The 21,979-nt window shown below is 47.9% G+C and overlaps 3 protein-coding genes across 6 annotated transcripts; 1 reads left to right on the forward strand and 2 right to left on the reverse strand.

The window, feature by feature from the left end:
* Positions 1 to 1,314: 1,314 nt before the first annotated feature.
* LOC4803366 (angiogenic factor with G patch and FHA domains 1) lies at positions 1,315 to 6,615 on the forward strand. 2 transcript variants are annotated; one of them, XM_015183524.2, is made up of 9 exons: positions 1,315 to 1,681; positions 1,737 to 1,848; positions 4,084 to 4,220; positions 4,391 to 4,486; positions 4,557 to 4,638; positions 5,215 to 5,700; positions 5,789 to 5,912; positions 5,986 to 6,091; positions 6,166 to 6,615. In XM_015183524.2, the coding sequence occupies exons 1-9, from the start codon at positions 1,484 to 1,486 to the stop codon at positions 6,325 to 6,327; spliced, it is 1,503 nt and encodes a 500-aa protein (XP_015039010.2). In that variant the 5' UTR covers positions 1,315 to 1,483; the 3' UTR covers positions 6,328 to 6,615. The 2 variants fall into 2 exon arrangements, with proteins under 2 accessions (XP_015039010.2, XP_001360103.4); XM_001360066.4 differs by lacking the exon at positions 4,557 to 4,638 and adding an exon at positions 4,701 to 5,109 and having other exon boundaries at positions 1,316 to 1,681.
* On the reverse strand, positions 1,848 to 3,307 carry Hex-C (Hexokinase C). The gene has a single exon (XM_001360067.4). It carries the CDS (start codon positions 3,245 to 3,247, stop codon positions 1,883 to 1,885), a length of 1,365 nt encoding a protein of 454 aa, XP_001360104.2. The 5' UTR covers positions 3,248 to 3,307; the 3' UTR covers positions 1,848 to 1,882.
* Fs (Follistatin) lies at positions 6,339 to 21,271 on the reverse strand. 3 transcript variants are annotated; one of them, XM_015183526.2, is made up of 8 exons: positions 20,792 to 21,271; positions 16,279 to 16,769; positions 15,490 to 15,675; positions 13,293 to 14,410; positions 13,024 to 13,162; positions 11,569 to 11,799; positions 7,166 to 7,284; positions 6,339 to 7,102 (listed from the first exon to the last, which is right to left on the reverse strand). In XM_015183526.2, the coding sequence occupies exons 2-8, from the start codon at positions 16,763 to 16,765 to the stop codon at positions 6,989 to 6,991; spliced, it is 2,394 nt and encodes a 797-aa protein (XP_015039012.2). In that variant the 5' UTR covers positions 16,766 to 16,769; positions 20,792 to 21,271; the 3' UTR covers positions 6,339 to 6,988. The 3 variants fall into 3 exon arrangements, with proteins under 3 accessions (XP_015039012.2, XP_015039014.2, XP_002138138.2); XM_015183528.2 differs by having other exon boundaries at positions 13,024 to 13,159; positions 16,279 to 16,869; XM_002138102.3 differs by having other exon boundaries at positions 16,279 to 16,869.
* Positions 21,272 to 21,979: the final 708 nt, after the last annotated feature.

Genomic DNA, 21,979 nt, shown 5'->3' on the forward strand with positions numbered 1-21,979 from the left:
GAAATATAAATTTTCTACTTTTAAAATCCGCCAAATTTTGATTTCTCGGCCTCCAATCAAGTCCAAATCGTTTAAAAGCTGTGCCGAACACATCATATGCAAGCACAATTTTTTTTTAGTTTTCCCGGGTTTTTTGATTTTTGTTATCCATTTTCGATCAGGTTTTTTGATTTTTGACCATCTGAATGTATGTATTAAAAGAAAATAAATGCTTTGTGACCTGTGAATATATATGTTGTATTGCTAACTTCTGCTTGAAACTAACAGCCTTTCTAGAACCCTATATGTGAGATAATTTCATCTTCTGTAGAGTAAAAAGTACTATGGCACATGTCGGCCAGTAAATATGTTATACTTGTGTGAAAATATGATTCGTCCTTTTTGTAAATTTCCCAACATTAGCTGCCCTGAGCCGCTTGTTCTGACTTTGAAGTTTTTTTAGGATCATGTGGGCTGGCAGGCGCACGCCATGACGAAAAATCCATTTCAAGCTAACTTTCAGCACTGATCAAGTTCATTTTTTAAATGTTATTCAAAAATCATACTGAACTGCAGTAGGGCCTTTTTATTTTCATTTTCCGCTTAAAAAATTTCGCAACAAAAATTTCAAAAATATTTGTATCTGCGTTCTGCGGGCAATATAAGAATATTTTATATGCATATTTTCATATTTTAACACGTTACTAAAATGCCAACATGCCGTTTTTGTTTGTTTGAGCCTTGATCAATCGCTAGACAGGAAAAGTGTTTTTAATCATATTAGTGACCACAGTTGATATACAATTATTAACAATTTTTGTTGCAGCAACATGTTCTTACTTGATCATTCAGCACAAAAGTTGCCTCAACATTCATTTGTATGGACCAGACAGGCAACATTCCGAATACCCTGTAGAAAAGGATTTTATATAATTGCGGAAATGTTTGTCATCCCACGCTCTCATGAATTGACGTGACAACATTGCGATTTTTTTTTTTTAACTTGTTTGTAAATTTATTCATCAATGGGTTAAAACTATGTGGACAGGGCTGGGGGTTTTAGTAAGCCAGTATTATTCAACGGAATATCAAAATTGAGCAATATTAACGATTCTCTCTTAAGTTTTTTTTTGTTTCACCTTTTTTGCTAAAACCTTTTCTTAGGCTAATCCAATAATAGCACGTAGTTTAAATAAACCAGTTAAGTAAAAAATATGTTTATTAATTGGATCAAATTATGTGGGGCTAGCTAGTAATATTCGATGGAATATCAAAAGCGAGGAATATGTATATAGAATGTATATATACGGTATATTTTAAAAATGGAACGGTATATTTTGGTATATTTCTTTGAGTCAGACCGTACATTTTGACATCATCGACGAAATTTATGTTTTGTTTTGCTATAACTTGTTATATCAACTGCATCAAAATCGAATATTTCTCTGACCTGGCAATTTACACCTTCATAGGAAGCCCCCCAAAAAAATTATAAAAACAAAAAATGTCTGTGGCGGCGGAGGCAGCGGCTGGGGAAGATTCTAGTGAAGCTGCTTCAGAGCATGATTTTATACAGTTGAAGAGCATGCAGGATGTGGAGGCCTGCGATCAGCGGCAATTATACCAGTACATTGAAAAACTACATGGAATTATCCGAAAATACGACACTAGGCTTGCGGCCAACAAACAAAAGCTGAAACAAGTAAAAAGTACATTTCATAGTGCATATAGTATGTATTAATAATTATGATTTTCAGACACAGCTGAGCCAGGAGAAGAAACTATCTCATACAGCCCTACAGTCTAGCATCGATTCAGACGAGGAAGAAGTTCCTGGCAAAAGTGAAAAAAAGGAGACTGCCGCAGAATGTAAGTTCCAGGAATGAGCCAATTTTTTATTCTATCACTTCGTCTTACTGGCGACAGCGGCGACAAGAGCCGCACCACGCCCCGAACCATCCTCCGATAGCATAATATCAAACTCCTTGTCCGACTTCACCAGCTTGTGCATTGTATTGCGCATGTAGGCGTCAAATTTAGGATGGTACCTGTACACGGAGCCGTCCATGCCAACAACAACTCTGCGGTCTGAAATTCTGTTGATCAGGCCACTGACGCCAATGGCCACCAAGGTGGCCGCCCGCTTGGACACACACTCGCAGATGTACTTAATTTTCTGGCAGTCTTCGACTGAGGCCTTCTCCAGCCCAAAAAGCTCCGTGATAATAGTTCTTGTTTTCGAAAATTCTGGAAAAGAATCCGACTCAATCTCGGATATGAATCGTGTTTCAAAGACGTCTTCATTTTTTTGCAACGCGGTGGCAAAATGTTCCCGTCGATTGCTTAACTTGAATATGACTTTGCTCTGCATGGCGCGCATCAGTATTAAACGAACTAATCTTCCCAGATACATGCCGGAAGTCATTTTTTCAAATAATTGCTCCGACTTGTTGATCGACGTATCGTCCACCTCGCGGTCATATTCGGTGCGCACAAAATCCAGTTGGCCGCTCTCACCAAAGGCTCCCCACTCTGCATTGACCAGGACGTCTTTCTGGTTTCGTTTGAAGTCCGCGTGCAGAAGATCCACGTTCGCTACGTCTTCGACGTAGCAGGCGTTGCAGCCAGTTCCCACGATAACGCCTACACGACAGTCAGCATTTCGGTGTGCGCAGGACATGAGAGTGCCTGTGGTATCGTTGAGTATGGCTACGACGGCAATTTCCGCATCGCCCCGTCGCTGGATGGCCTCATGCAGCAAACGACCAACGTCTTCGCCTTCCACACCCGGACAGCCAAAGCCCTTTGTCCAGCGCGTCAAAATGGCCTCCTTGAGACCTTTCTGTTCGCAGGGAAACGAAAAGGTGAAACCTAGTGGGAGATGGGAATTTCGCATTTCATGCTTTTCCACAAATCTGGCGAGACAGTCAGCGATGTGATCGAATAACTCGACGCCAGGGCCAACCATCAAATCCTTCGGAACTGCATATATCTGGGACTCCACCATGGCGTCGTGGTGACCTTTGAGGGAAACAAGCAGCACTCGGAAGTTTGTTCCACCCAAGTCCAGCGCGAGATACTTCCCCATCTCGTCGCCCGTCGGCAAGTCTTGCACATAAGTCGGAAAACACTTGGTGTTGGCTAGTGCATGTGTGGACCGCTTCAAGCCCTTTGATATTTCCGCACAGAATCGACTGTACACCTCTTGAACCTGGTAGTCACTCAGCACAAAGGCTTGCATAAGTTCTCGCACCTCCACATCCATCATTTTGATTCGGCTAATCTGGGCTCTGGGTCCAACCGCTTGTCTCGAACGATGAGTAACGACTAACCCACCAGGCGCCTTGACAGCACACCTCGATTCGCACTATTCCCCGATAAGAGTTGCTCACTTTTCGCAATGCAATTCCGTCAGACGTAGACATAACTGCACAATCTGCAGCAGGCGTTTAGTAGCAAATTAAAAACAAAAACACTTGGGTAGCAAGATCAGCTGAATCCGAATTTGAATCTGAATCTGAATCTACAAGTGCGCGATGTATGCTAATCGCTCGGACTGGAATACTGTCTATCAATTGCTGGCAATAGCTCCCGATTTGCCGACCTACGTTGCAACAGACTTTATGACGCATATTATTATTCTGCATAATAGGAAACAAGATAGACTTCACCTTCTCTTAAATTTCTGTAAAAAACCAAATGATTTACACATGTGACTGGTCATTGGCTGACCTTATCAACACTCTTTTTGACACTTCATGCTCCTCCACCTGCCTGCACGAGGTTAGGGCTATCCCAGTATGCTTTTCCAAGGAGTAGGTACAATTTTCACGATCCATCCACCAACTGCCGCTATCAACGGGGCCCCAGGCCTGATCATAATCAGGCCGGATCAGGCTTGTTAGTGCCTGAGATTAGCGCTGCTACCCTGAGATCCCATTTTTCCGTTTATTGCAATGCTGCTTGAAAGTTGCGCAAGTGGACGGATGTGGGGGTGTATACGATTTATGGCCTAGTGGCTATGGGCGATAAGTTAGCTAGGGCGCAGTGTCCCTTGCAATGTGTTGTGACATGGCGTTATAGCGGTTGTTGTGTCATTTTCAGTTTCGGCAACAGACGCCTTCAGCTTTGTGGACGAGATGCGCCAGGCGGCCAAGCATGCGGAGAACTTAAACAACTTCGTGTATGAGCCGACGTCGGGAATGTACTACGATCCGAAGACAGGCTACTACTACAACGCGGTAAATATGCAATAAACAACGAATGTAATCTTTATGACGTCCCGTTCCGCTGCGTTCTGTTGTGTGCAGCAAGTTGTGCTGTGACATTCAGAGGTTATCGCTCTGATGGACCTAAGTAGATCGTGGGCACGAATTTTTTTTAACCCGCTCTTTGTTTCTCTTTCTCCCAGGAGTACGATCTGTACTACGATGGCAACACAGGCTGCTACTACAGCTACGATCACGGCAAAGACTCCTACGAGTTTCACTCGCAGGCTCAGGTGCAGGTGAGCGGGTGTGGACATCCCACTGGCGCCCACATAATTAACCGATGTTCTTCTTCTCCTCGGTGCCCAGCACTTGAACCCCTGCGCATATAGTAGACTTTTAAAGGGTTTTCACAAACTGAGCATAGACCGAATGCGTAGCAATGCATTAGGTAAGAACTAAGACCCAGAACTTTCGATAAAAACGCGGATTTCTTTTCTTCACTGGTTGCAGGCGAACGACGCAGCTAAGCCCGGATCGGAGCCGGCGCCGCACGAGGACGATGAGGATGATGAGGTGGAGTTCGACGAACTCGGAGGCGTCATAACGGACACAGCAACGCTGCAAAAGATTAAAACCGAAAAGCAGAAGCTTAAAGAACGAGCCGAAAAGTCCAAGCGCAGGGCGAAGAAGAAGAAGAAGAACAAGAAGCACAGTAAGAAGAAGAACAAGAAGGAGCGTTGCCGCAAACCGAAAAGGAAACGTCGCAATGCCGATGATAACGGCGACGCCGAAGACGGCGAGCTGTCCGAGTCAAGCGACTCCAGTTCCAGCTCCAACTCCAGCGACAACGATAGCAGCAGTAGCGCCAGTGAAGACGACGGCAGTGTTCCCGTCTTCAAGGCTGCTGGACGCTTTCAAGGTGTTTAAGAGATCCGATCCGCATTTTTATCTCGCCTTCTGTAATGGTCGTTCTACAGACTTTTAATACAATACACCTCTCCCTCTGTTCTCCCAACATGTATAGACATCGCCAAGAAGTATCCGCCCTCGCTGCGCATCATTGTTCAGGAGACAAACGTGGAGGAGTTACTGGTCGGAAGCCTTCATTTGATCACATATAAGGGTGGATCGCTAGGTCGCGAGGGCGAGCATGATGTCATCATACCAGATGTGAACGTGAGCAAGAGTCATTTGGAATTCTACTACGAGGCCAAGTCGGGAATTTATAGATGTCGTGACCTTGGCTCCCGGAATGGCACCGTACTCAATGGCATGCGCATGGCGAGCGATCCGATGGATCTGGTACACGGGAGTGTTGTCACCATTGGACAGACTAAGCTCTTGTGTCATGTGCACGAGGGTAACAGCACGTGCGGACTATGCGAGCCGGGTCTGTTGATAGAGACGCAAGTGCCAGTGTCAGCAACAGCGTTGTCATCAACTGCGACGGTATTGTCTCACAAGGAGCAGCTGAAGAAGCTGCAAAAGAAGTACGGTCTGGAAAATGAGAGTGAGTAGTAGCCGTCGCAACGTAACTAGCTTCGACGTGTGTTTTCTTACCAGGAACGCATTTCCTTTATCCTCTTATCGGTTTATAGAATTTGTTGAAGCTAGTGGCAATGGACAGCAGAAACCAAACTACAATGATCGTGCGGCAACGCGGCGCGTCAACGTGGGAAGCAGTACGGACAAGGAGAAGACAGAGGTGGCGTGTGTGCATACGTAAGTGCCCGAAAGCTCGAAAGTTTCTTGCTCAGTAGTTACCGTTAACGCTTCGTAAAACCTACATTCGCAGGGAGATTGCCAGCTCAAACAAAGGGTTCAAGATGTTGAGCAAGCTTGGGTGGCAGAAGGGCAATACCCTGGGAAAGACCAACGCCAGTGCAGGCTTACTGACACCGGTAAACATGATGTTACAGCCCACATAATGGTCATATAACTAAGTTACCTAATATTTTATGATTTGCTTCGATAGATTAATGTGGTGGCCAACGAGGGAACCAGCGGCTTAGGGAGGGGTGAAACTATCAGCGCTTCCAGGCCCGTGGACAAACGGAAGATGGCCAATTTAAAGATTACCCAGGCTCGCTATCAGCGAGCCAACGACATATTCGAACTGTCCGGCGAGAGCGATTGAAAGGCCTTTACTTTTAAGATGGAAACACATTTAATTAACAATTGCTCAAACATATGCATAGGTATGTGTGGATTATGTGTGCATATACTTATTGATTTGCATTTATGTATGTATATATGTATGTGTATAGTATTAATTAAAAATCTTTCTATACGGTTAAGCTATCAGTCAATTAATTAAATTAGCTTCGATTTAAAAAAAAAGTAGAAAATGGTAATGTTAAATAAATATGACGTCGGTCGGCTACGCGTGTGGCTAAACTAAATGCGAGTGAATTGCGCACGAAAATCAATCGTTTAAATTAATTATGAAGTAGCCTATGTTAATGTTAAATACAAAAGCCTCTTAAGATATGTGGTTTCTCTTGCAATATACATACATATGTCGGATAAGAGAGCTTGCAATACGTAATGTCGTATGGTTGATAATACTTTGCCATATGAAAGTGTGTTCGATATTATTTAGTGGACAGTTTGGACGGTTTGCCAACCACCTTAGGCCATCCACCGCTTACAACACGAAACGCTCAACGAGAATCTTTGGATGCTGGAACTGTGGGAGTACACAGCGCAGAAATGCGCGACAGCTACCTCCCCCCATAACGCCTTCTATGTCATTTGCTAATGATATTAATACGTAGATGCTTCGCAGCAGCTTCTCTCTAACAGCTCCCCGCGGCCTTGACACCTATGAAGAACCCGGTGCTGCAGGAGTGCTGATATACCTCGCACCATGAACTGTATGTGTGGTTGTTGAATCCGCATATTTTGTGCACCTGAAAGTGGGAAAGGGCGTTAAGTAAAATGTGTCACATCGTTCCACTCCAGCGGAGGCTCACCAGTCGCTGCTTCGGGCAATTGTACCGACAGGACACGCAGCGCGGCAGACGCGTCTCCAGATCCACCAAGCAAGTATCCTTCGGGCCACATATGATGTCAGCGCAGCTCACGCGGTCCGCTGCAAAATAAATTTCACGATTTCACGTATTCAGTTGGCCGTGGTTAAGTTTCTGTTTGGTTTTATGTTTGCAATTTCAGTTTATGGCCAATGTGAAGGGCCCCGGCCCATATCCGGCTACCCATGAGAACAGAACAACATCAGGTGCTGCCAATCACGGCACTTGAGACGTTACGAACCAGAGCCTCCGTGAAATATGCAAAAAAAAACTTTCTAGCACCAGGAAGCAAAAGTCATCATCATTTAATCGCAATCTCCACAAGATTCATGCGCTGTTTTTATACCCGATACTCAAAATGAGTATTGCGGTATATTAGATTTGTGGTAAAAGTGGATGTGTGTAACGTCCAGAAGGAATCGTTTCAGCATCAATAGCCGAGTCGATTGAGCCATGTCTGTCTGTCCGTCTGTCCGTCCCCTTCAGCGCCTAATGCTCAAAGACTATAAGAGCTAGAGCAACTATGTTTTGGATCCAGACTTCTGTGAAATGTCACTGCTACAAAAATATTTCAAAACTTTGCCCCGCCCACTTCCGCCCCCACAAATGGCGAAAATCTGTGGCATCCACAATTTCGATGATACGAGAAAACTAAAGACGCAGAATAGTAGAAGATGACTACATCTTCTAGAGTGCAAAATCTGAACCAGATCGTATAATTATTATAGCCAGAATCAATAAAACAATTTCATTCTTTCTCGCTCTGTCTCTCTCTAACACACAGGTTTCATGGTCGGTTTTGCCAATTGCAAAATATGAGTTCAAGGATCTCAGAACCTATAAGAGCCAGAGCAACCAAATTTGGTATCCACACTCCTGTGATATCGGACCTTGACCGTTTCCTATCCAAATTTCGCCACACCCCCTTCCGCCCCCGCAAAGGACGAAATTCTGGGGCATCCACAAATCTCAGAGACTATTAAGGCTAGTAACCATATTTGGTATCCGCACTTCTGTTAGATCTCACTATAAAACGTATATCTCAGAATTTCGCCCCACTCCCTTCCGCCCCCACAAAGAACGAAAATCTGTTGCATCCACAATATTGCACATTCAAGAAAACTGAAAACGCAGAATCTATCAGATTGCCGAATCTGGATCAGATCGGATCATTTTTGTAGCCAAAAGCAAGAAATCAATTTGCAGTGGCTCCGCAGCGCCCGACGTCACGCTCAGACTGATTTTCTGTCTCTCTCGCACGCGCTCTTTGTCGTGTCGTTTAATATTAGCGGCGTCTGCCGGAGGAGAGCCATACTGACTTAGTATCGGGTATAACTGTAGAGTTGCGGAGTCCGCAGCAACTCACAACGTTCCCCCTCGTTTTTTTTTTTTAGCTGTCGATATCTTAAATTCAGTCCAATCTCCGCATATATATAATCTCGTGTTATAACTACTACTTCGGATCCAATATCCACCATAATGATTTAGAAATCTACTGCAGCATTGACTTATGCCAATACTATCCTATCTTTCCTTCCGCTTAACTGTGGTGCTGTGGCTTCGGCTGTCGTTGGGTCCCAGAACTACCATTTTCTACGCTGACATATTATTCACACCGCAGGCAATGGTACGGACAGGGCAGCCCAACCCCGCACGCGGCGACTGGAGCGCATGCTCAAGACGGGTAGCAGCAAGCCGAACCGAGCTGGAGATCCAGCACAGTCGGACGGCCAAGAGGCAAGGGAGTCAGCCAAGCGGCACGCAGCCGCAAACGCCAGGCAATATATGTATTTATCGTCAACATGATCTCCGACTTGGCAACAATGTTGCATGCCCCCGAAGCATTGTAGAAGGCAATTGCTTACCGGGTGGAGCAGGGCATGGACTGGACGGGGGATGGGCTGCATGCTGGCGGGGCGGGGCAGAGTATATATACATACGTCTGGTTCTGCATCTCTGGGCGGACAAGACGGCGACGGTGCATGAAAGTCGCCCGTCTACCAATTCGTAACAGTTAAAGTTTATTAATTTCAACTGCCAATTTAGCTTTAGGCCTTTAGGTCCTTTGCAACGACTGGGCTCCTCCCTGCGTGGCTCCCCCTGGCCACACTGGTTGATTGTGATGGATATGTCGGGAGCACGGCCACGACCACGGCCTCGCTGCCTCGCGTACCGCCTGCATCAGCATATCTACACATCGCACATCTACAGATGTGGCTGCAGGTATGGCTGATAATGCCGTCACAATGCAGGGCAACTATAATTTGCAATGTCGACGTGGTTTAATCAACGCCAGCGGCTGTCCCGGATCTCCCCTTCGTCGGTTATTGCCCAACGTCCGTTGGCGGAACTTAATGCAACATTGTGTGGCATGGTCAGGAATTTGGCGTGGGTCATGTGTCTGTGTGTCTATGTCATGTGTGCGTGAATGTGTGTGTGCGTCTGTGTTACCATTCTGGCTGTCTGGCTATTCGGGCATTGCGTGTTGTTTAAGGTGATTTTAATACGATCGTAAACTACAGCCAGCGCAGGGGAAGAGCAACAGCAAGAGTAAGAGCAAGAGCCCAGACGCTGAGCCAGACATAAGTGACGTCGCGACGACGTGGACAGCTAGACGGCTGTGTATGTGCATGGGGATGGAGATGGGGATGGAATGGGGATGTGGCTGCGGCCGAGTCTGGCAGTTGCAATCACAGAACCTGCGTCACCAAAGTCGTTGCGAAAATGGCGTTTTAATGGTTTGAACGTGTAGTCATATTTCTTGGGGGCAGCGGGAACTCTTAGTGGCCTGAGTCTGATTCTGAGTCTGAGTCCCTGCTTGTGCTAGTGCCTGTTCTGTTCCTGTGCCTGTTTTATTTTGCTTGGACCCGAGCCTGGATTGCTGGTTCGCTGGATCGCTGGATCGCTGCAAGTATTTACGAGTATGTGAAAGCAGACAAGCAAACACACGAGAGCCATAAACTGACTATCCATGAAGATAAAAAGCTCAGGGACCAACGCACACAGGTGCACTATCTTATCGACGGGCGATCCACAGAACATAATGAGGAACAGACTCATATTCGTACAATCCAACAGTTGGAAGGGGCAATGGCAATTGCAATGGCAAGGGAACGACTAGGTGTGAGTGGAAGTGCCAGAGGAAGAAAGCAGTCTGGCCGAGATCAAGAAACTGCATGCACGCACGCAATCGCAGGAAGGGAATGAAATGGAAGGGGACGCAAGAGAAGGGAAGGGAAGGAAAGGGAAGGAAAGGAAAGGGCTAAAAGCAAAAGTGAATAGTAGCTAATGATCTTAACTTATTGTAATGTCCGGCTACCGTTCAGAGTGGGCATAAGATCGTGCTGGAAGTGTACAGGAGCCGGCAAGCTCTACCGGGAATGGTCTCAGCCGACTCTCAGGAGAGTAATGGTAGTGCTGGTAGCTTCGGAGAATGCGGACCGACATCATAATCGTACTGGGTGCAGAATGATTGGTCATTGATAAGTAATAACAGAGGGGTGCGGCTGGTAGAGGGAATTGCGTCAGCTGCTGCTGTCGGCGCGGGGCTGGCAGTGTTTGTTTCGGCATTAATTTGCAACAAAACACAGCAATTACCAGGCCATTGCAGCCAGCAGCCAGCAGCCGGCAGTCCAGCTCCCACTGCGGCCTGCATTGTAATTAATTGGATATTGGAGTCGATCAATCGGAGTGCGACCACAAAACTAATAAGCATGAATGATACGAGCACCGACGACGCGGTAGCGGGGCAAGCTGTAATTGTGGATGCGCGCCAGCAAAGTGGAGCAGCCGACAGACTGTGCGACAGTGCGGCCTAATCGAATTGCTGGCAATCATGGAGCCGTATAAGCAAATGCAGCAATTTCAGCCAAACGCCGAGCAGCGGCAACCCGATATGGCCTGGCTGCAGACCATCGCCACAGCCAGAGCCACAGCCACAGCCAGAGCCACAGTCAGAGCCAGAGCAGCAAGGTAACCAATCGACTTGACTTGACTTGACTCGACTCGACTCGACTCGAATCGTCTATGCGAGTACTAAGCCTCAGTCAGCCAAGTCAATCAAATGCAAAATTGCGGTTCTTTGCTGATTGTTGTTAAATTTGCACAGCCCCTCTGGAACAACCATCAAGCCAGCTAAAACCTCAGAGCTAAAACAGCAACAATGCACTGCAATTGCCATTGCAATTGCAATTGCAATTGCAGGCTACAGTTTGCCGACAGCAGCAGGGCTCTCCATACCAATTAATTTGATTGACTTTTCCAGCCAAACTCCGACTGCCGGGCAGCCGGGCACGCGGGCAGTCGGAGAGCCGACTCCAGAAACTGGACAAAATACTCATACATACCACGACAGGGTCCCGAATATGCCACGGCGATGGAACGTCCAGTTTTGCAAATCATTCGATTTATATCACAAAGGCTCCTGTATGTCTTGCCGTCGACACCGCACACTGCCTGCTGCTGCTCCTCCTCCTCTTCCCGGGGACACTCGATTTTGCAGGGAATGCAGTGCGGGGTCAGGTACTGATCCTCTACGCAGGTTAGGCCATTCAAGCACTGGACGCCTCTACAGCTACCTGTGGAAATGAGAGCGTACATCAATACAATACACGCACACATGTACACATAGTCCTAATAATTTGTAAGTTTAAAGTTCAAACAAAATATATTCATTTTGCAAATTAAATTTTGTATTCAGAATACAAAGAACTGGCGTTGTCCACGTAGCTCTTCCCCATTCGCGCTGTCGAAGCCCCACCAGTCAACACATCTGAACTAGTCTCCTGAGTAAACTCATGCCGAATCTGGCAACTTTGTCTTCGTTGCTTAGGCGCTGATTGGGACTATTAATAAACTATTGGCCAATTTCTATGATTAGCCAGATCGTCGCAGTGTACAAAAGTGTGTGTTTGTGTGTGTGTGAGTGTGGATATATTCGCTTATATGGCGAGCAATAAACTGTCGAAATTTATCATGGTACATGCCACGCCAATGGGGCCCGCTGATGCGAGGCCCCAACGCGTTGGCGCCAACTGTGACACTTGCAAGAAATTGCATTCATTTTTCTGCTCAAAATTACGAGTGCTATTGAATGCGAATGCGAGTGCGAGTGGATGCCGTAGATGTGGATCCTGTCCCATCCATCCCCTTCTATCTTCCGCGGCAAGCAGCTCCATGCATAGGCAAACGGTTGCGTTGCCGATTGCGCATTCCATTGGATATCGGCACGCGCCAACGTTAGATAGCTGTCATTGTTGGTGTTGTTGTTGATTCGAGTATTGCCGTTTATGTCTTGCAACAGAAATTGCCACGAAACGGCCACAGAAGCATCAGTGGCAGTGGCAGTAGCAGCCATGTCGTGTGCTCACGGCTAATCCAACAAGTTCTTTGGACTCTTGGCTCATCGTTCTTGTGCGCCGCGCTGTTTTATTGATAATTTGAGCATGTTTGAGAGTGCTTCCTGTATCATTAAATTATTACACAACATTTCGATCGAAGCTCTGGAGGGGATTGGGACCGGGACCGGGATCGGGATCGGGTCCGGGATCGGATCGGATAGGCGATGCAATTGGTGCTACCCTAACTCCAACTTCAACTTCAACGTCTGGCTCCGGCTCTGGCTCTGGCTCTGGCTCTGACTGGTTGATTTCACCACTGGCGACAAGTTGTTGGCCGTAATTGAAATGTGCAATAATTTGTCATCTAATCTAATTGTGGCACGCGAGCAGCCCGTTCCCGTTCCCCAGCTAGGACAGTATATGTATTTTTCTCTGCGTGTGTGTGGATATGGGTAGACTTACTCTTGCAGTGCCCCCGATAGGCGACCTCCAGTTGGGCGTTGCTTGTGCGGCAGGCGCGCTTGCGCAGCTGGCATTCGGTGTTGTAGGTGCGTCCGTCGGTGCCGCAAACCGGATTCTTGTGCTGCTGCTGGTGCTGCTGCTGAAAGTAACCAAGTTAACAAAACGCCCAAAAAACTGCCCCAAGGAGTATGCAACGCTAAGTGCGAATGGAATGGATAGAATGGCGGGGACTGGGACTGGGACTGGGATGGGATGGGATGAGGACTTACCATCAGCACAGGCTCATAAATTCCACCCAGAAAAGCCAAGTCACCGGCATTAGCCAAGTGGCCATGGCTGATGCTGATGCTATGGCCGTCCGCAACCGCAGTCGCTGCCGCAGCCGCTGCCGATGACGCAGTCATTTCACTTCCGTGTTCATCCAGGTACAGACGACGCTGCGCATGTGCCCCAGACATTGTGGTATTCGCTGCCAGCGTAGATGCTGCTGCGGTGCTCGTATCAGCTTCTGCTTCTGTCTCAGCCACTTCTGCCGGGTTAACTGCCGTTCCAAAGCGCTGTTCGTGCTGTTCATGATCCTTGCCGGGACTGTGTTTGGGCCGCCTGTGCCTGCGCGGCTCCCGCTGCCCATTGTCATGATTTGGGGCATGCTCAATGCGTCTGGTTCTGGTAGTGGCTTTCTGGTGTCTGAACGGGGCATTGTCTAGCTTCTGGTACTGTCTATTACTGTCGTTGGCGGGTTCATTAGCATTTGCAAACTTGTGTCTAGACTGAGCCGAAGCCGAAGCCGGAGCTGGAGCTGGAGTCGAGACTGAGACAGAGACAGAGAGCGCCGCTTGTGCAGGCGTCTTGTCTGCTTTGGACGAGTCATTGGCTCCTGTCGTCATTGATCTTGTAAAGTGTTTGCCTTGGTTATTTCTGTGTCTGCGCCTCTCATAGCCCGTCATTTCCACTCTGCCGCCGCTCCGCCTGGCCGTGGGCAGCTCTTGCGAATTGCTGTTGCTGTTGCTGTTGCTGCTGCTGCTGCTGTCTATAATCAAAAGTCTTCTGTACTTCGTCTCGCCCTGCGCCTTTTTGTGACTCTGGCGCCGTAGCATCTGTTGCATTTCTTGGGTTTGTTCTTGTTCGTGTTCGTGCTGGCGCTGGCGCTGTTGATGCTTTCTTTGGTTGTCAGCGATGGGGTTGTTGTTGAAAATTTCGCCACTTAGACTACGTGAGCCACGCGGTGGTGGTACTGTCACTGCCACTGTCGGCGACATCTTCCATAGCTTCTGGTGTTGTCTTCGACGCAGCGCTGCCCCGCACTCGGGGGCACAGACGCACTTGGGCCTTCCCTTGCGCTTGACGCACTTTTTGTTTGGCCCACATTTGAAACCCTTACAGTTCTCTAAAAAATGGCAAGAACAAAATATAACAAAACACACAGATTACTTTTTTGCGGCTTTGCATTGAAACAATTATTAACTGTGGGACGTCGATTGATTTGTTTCTTTTGGTTATAATAATGATTCGATCTGATGCAGATGCGGCAATGTGGTAGATATGGTCATTCTCTATGATTGTGCGTTAATATTCTCGAATGTATCTTCGGGCGCACCCTTCCTAACCGACATTTCAGAGGAAGATGGATGGGATAATAACTGACATTACGTCTCACGGCGCAGGAAAGGCGCTTACCCAAGCGGTATGACACTGTAACTTAAGTCTTCCTTCTTCATGAAAATATCTTATTTCGTTCAGAAGCTAATAATTTATCGAGCTGAAATGGCCGAATGTCCCACTGTGCGTCGCGTGTCAGGTGTTTTTTCTCGATTTGGGACTATAGTATATAGTATAGTCTATTCGTAAACACTTTTAGGGAGACTTGCAAGTATGGAATGGATGCCAGCAGAACTCAGACGCAGATCTACGTATTCACCATGATTTTCGACCTAAGAGTTAGGTTAGGTAGAGGCGGCTGCCAGGCTCGCTCTGAGCCCGGCACACTTAGGCCGGTTTCCGCCCGTTTAGATACCGCTTGGGATCCTTCCCTCCCTGCAGTGGGATTTCATGTCAACAGTTGTCCCATCCAGATGCTCTTATAAAGTTTGCAATCTTTCTGGGACACAGCGTGGACATCTCCGAGATGTCGTTCAGGAAGGCGGACCTAAGAGTTATAGTGCCGGATTTATCCAGAAGGGTCGGACACGAAAAGACCCTGTCCTTCGGGTACCGACATATGTACCTTATTTGGTATATTAGATAATCGTTTCTTTCGTTTGAATACTCTTTGCTAGCGACCCCACCAGACAATTATCATAGCTGATTTAATCGCTGTATGATTTGCCTAATCCTTACTTCTCGTCCCACGAAGCTCGCTGCTACTGATCAGTCTATAGCCCCATCTCTTCCAAAATATCTTACTGGTATACATATGTACATATGTAAGGGCGCACCCTTATTGGTGGTACCTCGTTACGCACTTACCAATGCACGGAGCGCACTCGACGCCGCCTCCGATGGCCGTCGCAAAGAAGTACTCCACGCTGCTCAGCTCGCGATCGGTGTAGGAGAAGGTCTGGCTGGCGCCACAGCATTCCGACTTGGTGATGTTCGTGGAGAATATCTGGCTGCACTTGCCGCTGCCCAGGTGGGTCTGCCAGCAGGTGCCGGCTGCGGAGGGAGGAGAGCAAGATTTGGGCAGAATTTTATTAGAATTAGAATGAAACAGTCGACCTTAGCGATACGACATGCGCTGAGAGATTCCATTGAATCCTCCCCTCCAGATTTAGAAGGCCTGGAAATAGCCACCGTAAATATTGGCGTGTTTACTAAATGGAATCCGTGGGGAGAGTTCCTGCCGCTAACTATCTTGAGGCAGAAGTCGTTCCAACGATCCCAAATATCGCAGCATGCTGGAGGGAGAATTCGCGGGCCGGTCTTTCTGATCTGTTGATATGTTTGTTTTGTTTTGATCGACCCGGCATGCCAAGCAGTGAATGCGATACCGCCGACCGTTGCCGTAAACAAACAACAGCTCTGCCGTGAGAAATTGCGTCATATTTGACTAAAATGTGTCACATTTGTCGTTCGATCCGCCGGGGCAAGGGCGAGCGACCGACGCACAGCTGCAGGCACGAAGTGAGAGGAGAGGAGATACATTTGGAGACACAGATGGGATGCCATGAACGGATTCAGGGAAATATCGAAATATATGATTTTGGGTCATTCTCTCCTCAAGCAAGTGTGAGTCAGAAAAAGTATCTGGACACTTACCCTCCGCCGGCCGCATATTCAGTAGCAGCAATCCTAAAGCAAACAGAGCCATCGACACCGCTTGAGAAGTGGCTCGCAGGCGGCTCCTCCTCCGATGTGGACTAGAACCAGATAGGGGCTTCTGTTTGCCTTGCTGCTTATGGTGTTCACGTGCCATTGACACCTCGTCACTTGGATCGCGAGTACCGGGCGTGCGTCTATGTCTCACTCGGTCCGCATTGACGTCACGGCCATGGTCGCCAGCAGCCCTGACACAGCCATCGTCTTTCCCGTCACTGGCCAATTCTTGCAGAGAGTTCCATGCGATTACTATAAATAAACTTAGAATTGATCTACTTTTGTGGCTAGTAGTTGTCGTCGATGTCGATGCCACTGCCGTTGCGGCCGATTCTGATGCTGCTGACGTCTTTGACATTGTTGCCGCTAATTGGTTCGGTGGTGTACGCGCTTCCGCTGATGCCACAGGAAGTGCGCGGATCGTCGGCATTTCTCTGCGTTTGAATTTGTAATTTGATTTTAAAAATGTCAAATGGTTGTGGCTGTTCGTTTGATGGTGATGAGGCATGACCAGGCGATGGAGAACGGCCAAAGCTGAGGATAAAAGACGCACGCGCAAAAAAGAGGATGAGATGAGGCATGAGTTCAGTTGCAAGTTCCAGGTTCCATTATAAAATGCACAAAGTTCTTGGGATGGAGTTCTTGGGCATCGCTCTCGCAATGCAGGGAGGGAGTGCGAGTGCAGCCACTTGGCCGAAGAACTCGCTTCGGGCACACAATCTTTTGTACAAGAACGACAAAACGGCAGAGAGCCAACAATTAAGTCTCAAACGTTAAGTTGACATTGAGCAGGCGGTTTTCAAAATGCGACTACTAAAAATAAAGAACCTGTTGCTGTCGCCGCTTGTAGTAGTCGTGGCGTTGTTGCCTTGCCGCACATTATGCAGCCGCGTCCACCTCCGTCTGGCTCTGAAAGACCGTCTCTGCCCCCACCTCTGTGTCTGTCTGTCTGTCTGCCTGTTTGTTTGTTTGGTTGTTTGCTTGGGTCGCTAGTTTGGCATTTGCTTTACTTTGGCTGCCATCGCGGCTGCCATTGCAATCGTCATGGCACTAAGGACGTGCTCGAGACAACATATGCAGGGATGGGGTAGGCCGGAGCAGACATGCAACAATTTCTGCCCAGAGAGGCCAATGAAACGTGACTGTAGTGTGGTTTTTCTCAAGTATCCTAATTTGGCCGACTCGCGAACGTCCTTGAGGCGATGACAACAACCGCCTCCTCGTCCTCACGGAGGCAGCGGCGGAGCCCTAATAGATTAGCCCACTGGAAGCGGTTCCCCCCGAGTGCGGGCCGCCACTTTCGAAAGTTCAGCAGCTCGAACGGCTCCTGCTGCGGATGTTGCCGTTGCATGCAGCTGCAGCAGGCACCACCAGCATGCAGGCAGGCGTGCTGCCTGCCCTTTTCAGGTGAACACTTAATGACCCACTGCGTCGTGGTTCCTGTCCAAGCCAGTTTCCGTCGTTTGGACCGAAAATTATGGCGTTAGCATGCGCTGTGACATTTTGTAGGACGCTCCAACTGCAGTTTCGTCTCTCCGTCTGTGCCCACAGCCGTCGCACACGCACACGTACACGCACACTGAGGCAGGAACATCCACACAGTTGCACTGGAGCTGGAGCTGGGGCTGGAGCTCAAGCTGCATTCCTGCGTTGGAGCGGAAAGACGCCTGCCCGGTGGCTATTTTTAGACCTGGTGCAGTCAATGGGTTTGCACTAGTATAACCGCTGCGGAAGCTATCGCAAATAACTTTTTTACTACTCGTACCGATGCACCGATGTACTGATGCACCGACACGTGCAGAGAGAGGGAGTCTGTCCTAACGAGTGTGTCTAACATTTAGATAGATCTGACATGATCTGGGATATGGGACTTGGGGTCCTTCTCTTCTCTTCATGGTCCTTCGAATGATCGGCTTGTGTCAGCAGAGCTTTTGTTTGCGTGCGAGTCGAAATTTTGGGCCTTTACTGTACTCGGAGATATCGCGAATTCCTCAGAGCTTGCAGGCACTTCTTTCGGGGCCCGTGGAGCCAACAGTGAGGAACGGAGCGGCCACGCCAGAGGCACAGCAACCAAAAATGCAAGGAGCGCCGCAGCAACAGAAAGCAGCAAGCAGCAAGCAGCAAGAGCAGGGCATAAAATGCATTCTCGCCAGCAGCAACTGCATTGCCAAACACAATATCACGCATACACAACCGCAATCCCACTGATAAACACACACACACACACAGACACACACAGAAACACAGACACACACACACACACCGCACATACAGTTTTGGAGAGTTTGGGGTTTGGGTCTGTCTGGATACAGCGAATGCCTTCTCGAGATGCAGTTTGACCGTTGGCCGCCGCTTCTAAAGACCTGTTTTTATGTTTTTGGGCATTTATTCTGGACCTTTTTTTTGCTCATTTTTGTTTGTATTGAATTGCATCTTTTGCTGCGCCGATCAGAGTCTGCTGATGCACTTGAGCAACAAGTGCATAATTTCAACCTTAAGACCGTAGCTGGCCAAAAAAAGCATCAAGCGTGGTGCTGAGTTTCACTGCGGTTCCAGAGCCTCCCTTGAAAGGTATTCCAGTATAGGAAACGTAGGAAACCGCCTTTAGTTACATTTGCATTTTGTATTTTGCATACTCGTATTAGATTAGCCCGCTCGCATGTCAACTCCCATCCCGGTCCACCACTCCTCAGTGCGTATCATGTTATAAGTCGCAAGGAGTCGGAGTCTAAGGCGGAGTCGTAGTCGGAGCATGCACTGAAGCACGTGCTATGCGTGTAGCCAGAAAACTGATCTCCCAGATAGAGCTCAGTACATTTGGGAAACAATGTTGCGCTGCTCAAAAAGCACAGCGAGGAAGTTGAACCCAGCTCCAAAGCTGTTGAGGATGGGATAAGTTGGGATTAAGTTGGTCGACAGCTGCAGCACCCCGTCCCCCGTGAAGCCTTCAGCGAGTGACTTTGAGCCCTATTCCTGTGCCCCCATTCCATTCACGCTTTTCCCAGGCTAGGCGATTGCGCAATAGGGGCGGAGGGGACTCAGGACTGATCCAGCTATTTAAAGCACTGTCCGTTCCGCGGAACACCGAATGTCTTATGTTTACGAGTGTGTGCTCTTCTGTGTGCGTTTGCCCTGCCCTGCCACACTGACGTGTGGGCTCAAATCAGAAAAGGGTCAACATATTTGGTTTCATAAATAACAAACAGCCCGCCAAACCGATACCGTTCCAGACTCTCTGGAGTGGAGCTTCTAAGGAAACTGTTTGTCATCTGCCGGGGCGGACGCGGAGCCAGCAAAAACAGGAAATTCATTTCGACAAAGTCAGCAGTTTTGGCGCGAGATTAATGACTTCTGGACAGCGCCCCCACCCTCGCGCCCTTTCAGCGCCTGCCCCTCATTCCACCATTTGCATATGACAGCGGCAGCCACAGCAGCAGCAACAACAACAGCAGCAGCAGCAGCAGCAGCAGCAGCAGCAGCAGCAGCCATAGCGGCAGCAGCAGCAGTAGCAAAAGCAGGAGCTGGTCGTTTGTTATGCAAGCAGTAAATTTTCAATAAATATACATAGGATAGGCGCACAAACAAACCAAACCAAAACAAAAATTGAATTGACGGACTGCCGGCGCGGATGCCACAGCATTCCACCAGAACAGCAGCTGATACCCGGGACGGAGGGACAGGCGACTTTGAGCACTTTGAAGCCTAAGTATCCAAGAAGATGTTTGTTTTTGGAGAGCTCACGCATCGCGTCACGCGTTTGTGGGCGCACTGCACATTGCACATACGCAGCGTTGGCCGAAAACCCGCCACTCGAGAGGGTCTTATTTGATGAGCCCGTGTATGCACCGTGCACTGTACGATCTAAGGCCAGTCGACTCATTTACAGGCATCAGCGGGAGTGGAAGCGGGAGCGGGATCGGTAGCCGCAAAAATACAAAAAGTAAACAGGAAATCGGCAGGATCGCAGAGCTGGAAGAGAGCGTGAAATCGCTGTTTGCTTTTTCTGGAATGGTATGCTATTGGTTTTTCCTCCCATTATTTTTTTGCCCTCTAATACTCCGTAGTACTCGTACTCGTTTCTGTCTCCGAGTCGGACAGGCAGAGGCAGGGCTTGCAGACACAGCAAACCGCACAGGCCCAGGCCCAGGCCCAGGCACAGGCATAAGACTGTAGGACCGTCTCGTCGGGCAAATAAAAATAAATATCGGCTCACATGAAATCCGAGCTCTTATTGAGTCTGTCGATCGCGCCCTTCCCTCTGTTGACAACTATGCAAGAATTTTGTTATTGTCTGAGATGTGCAATTATCGTAGAAGAGTTTTTCTGCCACTGAAGTGGTACCAATAAGTGGGAATGAAAATGGCGACCTACTCCGAAAGTTGTGCCCACGCAATGGTGTCAATGAATAATGAAAATTTCATCCCCGAGAGCGGACCTCTTCTGTCTCTTATCTCACCTTTTCAGCGTTTGTTTAGCGATGATTAGCACCGCTCTGTGGCGGCTCACAGACTGGCTGCGACCACGCGAAAATTGTCGATGGGTTTTGGCTAGTGGCTAGTGGCTAATGGCTCTACTTTTACATCTTGTTTTATCAGCTCGTTGGCCTGTCTTCAACACTTGTGCAAAATGCAACTCAAAAAAATTATAAAACCGAATGAACCGAATACAACACAAAAATATTTCGTGGCCAGAACAGAAGTGAACGTAATTGAAAATGGGTAATTGAAAATGGAAAACTGCAAGCTCGACAACGATTTGTGTTTTGCTTCCGCTAGCTGATCGCTCTTTTCGCCGAGCTTTCTGAAGCAAACGATTCTCGGAAGTTTTCGCGTGCTCCGCACTTGTCTGATTTGGAACACTACTCTAATATAACGTCTTTGCCGAATCACAGAGTACGGTAAGTACTGAACGTTTAACTTTAATTGTCCGCGGCGACACCAATTTCCGTTGTTTCCTTTTCCGCGGCCGTTAAAATTGTGCCAAACAGTGCGGCAGTGCTAACATTAACATCCAATGAGTGGGAAAAAGTCTCTCAAGTCGGAGCTGGATTCGGGTTTGAGTTCGACGTGATTGCGTTTTGTATGGCAAAATCACTCAAAGTCAAAACGCATCGAACCGCATTGCTCAAACCAAGTGGTTGCGTTGCGTTTGAACAATCACGCTCAAACCAAACGCTCACACCACAGAGCGAGAGAGAAAAATGTAAGAGTCATTAACATAAAATTTAACATTGGACGTGTTTAACTTAACATTGGCCATGCACTATGAATGAACTTAAAACAACATATAGCGGCTGCCAGTATAAGAAGTATAACAATAAGATCGCTTTAAAAACATTAACCATATTTGTATATTGGTAAGTTTTTTTTTATACCCGGTACTCGAAGAGTTAAGGGGTAAGGGACTAGTTTTGTGGTGGATTGGCATCAATAGCCGAGTCGAGTGACTGTCGGTCATTCCGCTCTTCTTGTTCGACGCCTAGTCCTCTGAGACTAAGAGGAAAAGCAACAGTTTTGTTTGTAGACTCGTGAGATATCACACTGAATCAAGCTTTTTTACAAGTTTTGCCACGCCGCCTACCCCACCCACAAAAGGCGAAAATCTGTGGCATCCACAATTTGCGTATTTCTATACGCATAATCAT

Source organism: Drosophila pseudoobscura, chromosome 3, assembly GCF_009870125.1.
Source record: "Drosophila pseudoobscura strain MV-25-SWS-2005 chromosome 3, UCI_Dpse_MV25, whole genome shotgun sequence".
NCBI classification, from domain to species: Eukaryota; Metazoa; Arthropoda; class Insecta; order Diptera; family Drosophilidae; genus Drosophila; species Drosophila pseudoobscura.